The sequence below is a fragment of the Bactrocera dorsalis genome, unplaced genomic scaffold (genome assembly GCF_023373825.1).
Source record: "Bactrocera dorsalis isolate Fly_Bdor unplaced genomic scaffold, ASM2337382v1 BdCtg475, whole genome shotgun sequence".
NCBI classification, from domain to species: domain Eukaryota; kingdom Metazoa; phylum Arthropoda; class Insecta; order Diptera; family Tephritidae; genus Bactrocera; species Bactrocera dorsalis.
In genome coordinates this window covers 1-6,484 of record NW_026038526.1, presented here as the reverse complement: position 1 = coordinate 6,484, position 6,484 = coordinate 1, and the positions used below count along the sequence as shown (strand labels likewise).

The 6,484-nt window shown below is 32.6% G+C and overlaps 1 protein-coding gene across 1 annotated transcript; it reads right to left on the bottom strand.

Moving 5' to 3' along the window:
• Nucleotides 1–1,357: 1,357 nt before the first annotated feature.
• Nucleotides 1,358–5,801, bottom strand: LOC125780306 (uncharacterized). Its single transcript, XM_049462296.1, has 2 exons — nucleotides 5,262–5,801; nucleotides 1,358–1,561 (listed from the first exon to the last, which is right to left on the bottom strand). The coding sequence occupies exons 1-2, from the start codon at nucleotides 5,604–5,606 to the stop codon at nucleotides 1,358–1,360; spliced, it is 549 nt and encodes a 182-aa protein (XP_049318253.1). The 5' UTR covers nucleotides 5,607–5,801.
• Nucleotides 5,802–6,484: the final 683 nt, after the last annotated feature.

The following is a 6,484-nucleotide window of genomic DNA, read 5'->3' as shown; positions in this document are numbered from 1 at the left end:
AGGTCGTTAACGTTGACGTCGGCATTATTTCTTTGTTGCAGTTCTTATGAATTGCAGTTGCATTCATATCGGTCATGCCGATAGTGGTTGGCATCGACGTCGACGTAACTCCTCCCCCCCTTGATTGAGCTCTCTCCTGGGAGATCACATTAGTAATTTTGAAATTCTTTCTCTTGTTTTTACAATAAATGATTATCGAAAGACTGACTATAATTACAATTGATATTGTATATATGCTTATATGTATGTATTGTTGTCGTTTTTGGTATTTAACTTCATCTATAAAGTTTATATTTTCTATTTGTTGTAATATAATATCATCAAATATAAGTTTCTTATTTATATCTTTAATGTTGTCTATATCGCTTGCTAATACAATGCTACTTTTAATTATTTTACTTTTTGTTGAAAATGTTTTATTATTAATTGTTATGCTACAATTGTAAAAATGTATTAAATAGTTTCCGCTTAAGGGAGAGCTGTTGTTTATAATGCAGTCACTTTCTACACTAGTATTTTAGTATTTTTTACAAATATAATTCCTTCGTTAATGTTTATAATTTCGGAGGCGTTATTAAAAATTTTCATACAGTTTCTTTTTATCAAACAATTATTAATTGGCTTAAGACGTTGTAAATCTACATTATCATTAAACTCGTACAATTCATTGTTATATCTTAGTGCATATACTTGTTGAAACATTAACTCAAAGTTGCTTATATCTCCTAACGGCAATATTATAGATGTGTGTAATGTTATTATTTCTGTTGGAATTTTGATAGCGAAAATAATATTATGGTTTTTGTCTGTAAGGGATCCTAATTTTATTTTTTTCAATTTTTGTGAGTCTAAGTTGTATTTTGTTATTTCTTGGTCGGTTATCATGTTGCTATGTAAAATTCCTAAACCACTTGCTGCTATATTGTCTTGTATGTGTTCTACATTGTCCTGTAATATTTTCAGTTTTAGAGAAAAGTCGAGGTATAAAATTTCGTCTTGGGTCCTTTTACTTATGCTCCCTATGGAGTTTAGTTTTGCAGATATCATATCCCTATCGTTATGCATAAGTCTTTTTAATTCAAGAAACGTTTTATTGAAATTAGTATTAATATCTATTTGTTTGTTTATTGTTTCGATAGCCTTGTGGTTGTTTGTGTCGATTATGTTGAGGTGTTGTTCAAGGTCTTGTCTATCATTGTCGTCCATGGTACCGTAAAGCCATTTTTGTACAGTTCCTACAGCATTTAGTAGGCCTCTTTTTTGTCTGTGGGGTGTGATAGTATTTATCTTGCTTCTAATAAATTTAATTTGCATGTTTAGTATTGCTTGTCCTACTTGCAGATTTGCCGATTTTATATTAGATTCTATTTTCATTAAGTAAATTTGATATTTCTAGTGGATTTATAACGTGTAATATTGTTACATATGACTTAACTATATCTGCATCGCCTGTTTGTATTTCTATATATCCTTTGTTGCTTTCTATTTTATCTATTGTTACTTGTCCCAGCCCCAGGGTCCAAATTGCTGTCAGGATCAAAAGTTTCAGGATCCATTGCCCCTGCAAATTTGTATTTCCGTTTAACGTTGTTTAAATGTATATCGTTTAGATTTGTTTTTATAAACTTCGGTTGTTCCTTATGCCTAACGCTTCTGTAATTCTTTACGTAACCTATATTTCTTTCTTCTACATAGTGTTCTCTGTTTTCGTTACTCTTATTTATTCGCTTAGATTTTTCTTTGAATATTCTGTCATAAATTGTGCTCTTGTTACATTTACCTTCCTCAATATTTATGGGTTTTTCTTTTGTAACTGAGTGGTAGCTGTTATTATACCATTCTATAGCTTTGCTCATTTTATTTGTTATACTAGAGTTTTTATTTTCTATACCTAATACTCTAATTTTTTCTCCTAGTGTATTGTGTAGGCGTTCTACATCAGAATTGCCGGTGTGGTTATTTGGTTTAACGAGATGTAGTTCAATATTTTCGTTTCTGAGGAAATCTTTAACATTAATGCTTTTAAATTCGTTATCAGCAATAATTTTTTTAAAATGTCCTCTTTGCGACTTATATTGGTTTATTTTTTCGATTATAGTTTGGCTGGTCCTATCTTCAAGAAAAAAATGCTGTGGCGAATTTAGAAAACCTGTCTATAAAAGTTAGAAAATTCGCTTTTGAATTAGTGTAGCAATCCATGTGAATTATTTCTTTGCAATCTTTGGGTGTTTCCGTTAAATTAAATTTTGCTCTTATAGGTCGCCTATCATATTTGACTCTGTTGCATGTATCGCAGTTGTTTACGAATTTGTGCACCAGTTTTTTCAAATTTGGGAAGTAGATATGTCTTTTAATTCCTTCGTAGTTCTCCGATATTCCTGTGTGTCCTGTTTCAAACTTGTGATAATTTTGGATATGTCTGTAGGCTTCTTCTTCGCTATTTATATCTTTAGCGTGGTATGAACATTTAACAAATTTAATGTTGTCGAATCCATCAAATAACTCGATGATTTTTTGTTGTAATTTATTATATTCATGGTCGTTAACTTCGCTGTATATGCCAATTTTGCCTGAAGTGATATGTCCTTCTGAGGATATCAGAAATATTGTTGTCGAGATCTACTGGTGTTACGTATATTTTTTTATTGTTGTGTTTTATTTCGAACTCCAATTGTTTGTTATCTGTTAAAATTATCTGAATTTTAAACCGATTGACTATGGTGTCCAAAATGGGTATATGGTTGTTCAATTGCTCCTCCTGAGAGTGTATTGTATTTACATCGTTTTCGTCTAAATTATTTTCTAAAGATAGATTGCTACCTGTTTCCATAAAATTTATTAAATTGGTGTTATTATTGATTCTGCTAAGGAAATCTGCTACTTTGTTTTCCTTTCCTTTTATATAATTTACGTTCATGTTGTATTCTCCTAATTTTATTATCCATCTTTGTAGTCTAGGATTTATATCTTTACAATGAGCCTTCGTGTATAGCCATTTTAATGGTTGATGATCCGTTAATAAATCAAATTGGACGCCATATAAGTAAGGCCGGAAGTAGTTTGTGGCCCAAACGATTGCTAACAACTCCTTTTCTGTTGTAGAATATCTACGTTCGTGGTCGTTGAGTGTTCTACTCGCATAACATACAGGATGTCCATTTTGTTGTAATACGGCACCGATTGCGAAATTGCTTGCATCAGTAGTTAATGTAAATTTCTTTTTGAAATCTGGATAACTTAGTACTGGAGCTTCTGTCATTATTTGTTTTAATTTTTGAAATGAGTTTATATATGTAGAGTCGTTAATATTAATTTTAACATTTTTCTTTAGAAAATGTGTCATAGGTTGTGCTACTTTCGCGTAGTCTTTTATAAATTTCCGATAATATCCCGTAGCTCCTAGAAAAGACTTTATTTGTCTTGTTGTTTTTGGTAATTTTAGATCTTGTATTTTATTTATTTTCTCGAAATTCGGTTTAACTCCTTCAGGTGTTAAAACGTGGCCTAGAAATTGTGTTTCTTTGGCACAAAAATTGCACTTGTCAAATTGTACCTTAAGGTTATGCTTCTTTAGTGCATTGAAAATTTTTGTTAGGCTTTGTATATGCTCTTCTAATGTTGTACTAAAAACGAGAATGTCATCCATGTATACTACGCATATTTTATTTATGTATTCTCTAAGAACACAATTCATCAGCCTTTGGAAGGTTGATGGGGCGTTTTTGAGACCGAATGGCATTCTAACGTATTCGTAATGACCAAAAGGGGTGGAAAACGCGGTTTTCTTTCTATCTTCCTCTTTTACTAAGATTTGGTGGAATCCTTTTGCAAGATCGAGTGTCGTAAAGTATACAGCTCTTCCTAATTTATCTAATATATTATCAATGTTTGGGATTGGGAATTTGTCATCGATTGTGATATCATTTAGTTTTCTGTAGTCTATCACGATCCGCCATTTCTTTGCTTGGGAGTTATCTGATTTTTTGGTACTATCCATAAAGGACTATTGTAAGGGGAATTACTATTTCTTATGATTCCTTGTTTTAACATTTCTTTAATTTGTTTAGTTATCTCTTCTTCGTGTATCTGTGGGTATCTGTAAATTTTCGAATATACTGGAGTGTCTATCGTGGTCACTATCTCGTGTTCAATAGCTGATGTACTAGTAAGGTCATCTCCTTCTTTATAAAATAGGTTCTTGTAATTTTTTATTAACTTACTAACTAAAAATTTCTCTTCTTTATTTAGATTTGTTGTAAATTGCTCAATTTGTAAGTCCCTATTTTCCGTACTTTCTAATTGATAAATTTCATTAAAATTATATGGGCAAGAATTCATAAATTTTATCACTTCGTTATTAATTGTTAAGGTATCGTTTCTCATATCAATAACTGCTTGTAATGGTTTTAGTATGTTTTGCCCAAGGATTGCATCGAATCCTTTATTATGTAAATCAGTTAATTTCCATGACATATTTGCGTCAAAATTAAATTCGAGGGGTAAACTTGTTATTATTTCCCATTTGATTAGTGCTTCACTATTAAATGACCGGATTTTTATTGGGTTATTTAATAGTATTCTGTTATACTTCATTAATTTTCTATTGTCGATAAGGGACGTAGTAGAGCCTGAGTCGATTAGGCATGTAATCTTTTCATTTTTTATTGTTAATTCTACTAACGGAAGGTAGTTTTGGTATGGTCCAAGGGAAAATTTACTTCTTGGTTTATATGGTCTACTTCCATTGGAATTTCATTCCTATAGTTAATACTTCTTTCACCGTTATAATTGTTATGGTTTTGGTAAGTCCGTCTGAATGAGCTTGCTGTGTTATTACTTTGGTTTTGATTATTGAAACGATTACTGTTTAATCGTGTTTGTTCTGTATTTCCTTGTCTAGGATTCATCCTTGTTCTTTCGTTGTTGAATTTATTATTAGAATTGTTAAAATTATAAAACCTATTATTTGTTTGGTTATGATCCCCAGGTCTTTGATTGTTTATTTTATTTCCTACTTGACCATAATAGCTTCTATTAGTAAGTCCTGTTTCTTCTAATACGTAAAATGCTTCCCTTAATGAGTTAATGTTCCTACCGTAAATTATTGCCGATAAATGAGGCGGAATATTATTTAAAAATGTTTTTAATATTAATGACTCATTAGTCTTAGGAGAAAATTCTGTCGGCTTATTTTCGTCTAAATTATATTTTGAGTTAAGCTTATCTAATATGTTTTTTAAGTTGTAATAATAATGACTTACATTATACTGCCTGGTTGTGATGGCCTGGTGGAAGAGTTGGTGGTAGCTTTCCCTTATTCCGAAGTTCCGTATCAGTTCTGTCTTCACTTCGTCCCACGATGAGTCTCTGTTTAGTGTCCGTATTATCTGGAGCGCCTCTCCTTGGATCTTGGTCTTTATGTGTCTCTCCCATACATAATTTTTGACAGCTTGGTTCTCGTCGAACAAGGGCAGGATCAGTTCCACCTCTCCAATGAAAGAGGATATGTCGTAGCTCCCGTCGCCTCTGAACTCTTTGATTTTCGCAGCTTCCTTAAGGAGGTCCGACGCTGATATCCGGTTTAGATCGTTGTTGGTGATTGCCATTGTGGTAGTTAAATGTGTAGAATTATGTTTTTTTTTTTTTTCGAGAAGTTAGTTCTTTTATATTTATAAAATGATGTAACACTGTTTGAACCCGCAAGCAATAGTAAGTTTCTTATAAATGATTCAATGACTTTTGGCAGTTAGATTTCGTAATATGTCAGAAGTTCACTCTAAAATATTTATGTTGTGTCAGGCTCTTTTTTTCTTTGTCTAAGGACAAAGTTCCTACCGACTGCGCCAGTTGTGGTTATTAAACTTCAGTTTTAGTGAACCGCTAAGAGAAAACCACGACTTGTCGGATTGACCGTCAGAATTCTTCTGTTCATTTATTTCCAATATTTTCTTAAGCTAAGTTCTATTTTCTGATACAAAATACATTATTTCTTTTCTGATTATTATTTTGGCGCAACCACTTGTAGTTGCGACAATATTTGTCAAGTGGCCTACTTCTCACATTCTCACATTATTTATTGTGACGTTAATTGCTATCGCAATATTCGTTTGAACATATTAAATGTGCAGCGGAAATGCAATGTGATCCAATGTAAGTGCCCTGGTTTGTTTCGAAATATGATATGCATATTTCGTGTGGTCGCAATATTGTTGCGGTAACAAAAAAGGGAAAATATTTAAGTAGACCAGTTAATTCTAAGTGTTTTGGGGTAGGTCGTTAACGTTGACGTCGGCATTATTTCTTTGTTACAGTTCTTATGAATTGCAGTTGTATTCATATCGGTCATGCCGATAGTGGTTGGCATCGACGTCGACGTAACTCGCGCGCTGATGGGGGGGGTGGGGGGGGGGGGCGAAAACACTGACACGCAACACAACAACAACAACAGCAACAAGCAGCGGCGAAATGGAATTAACAGCGAAAA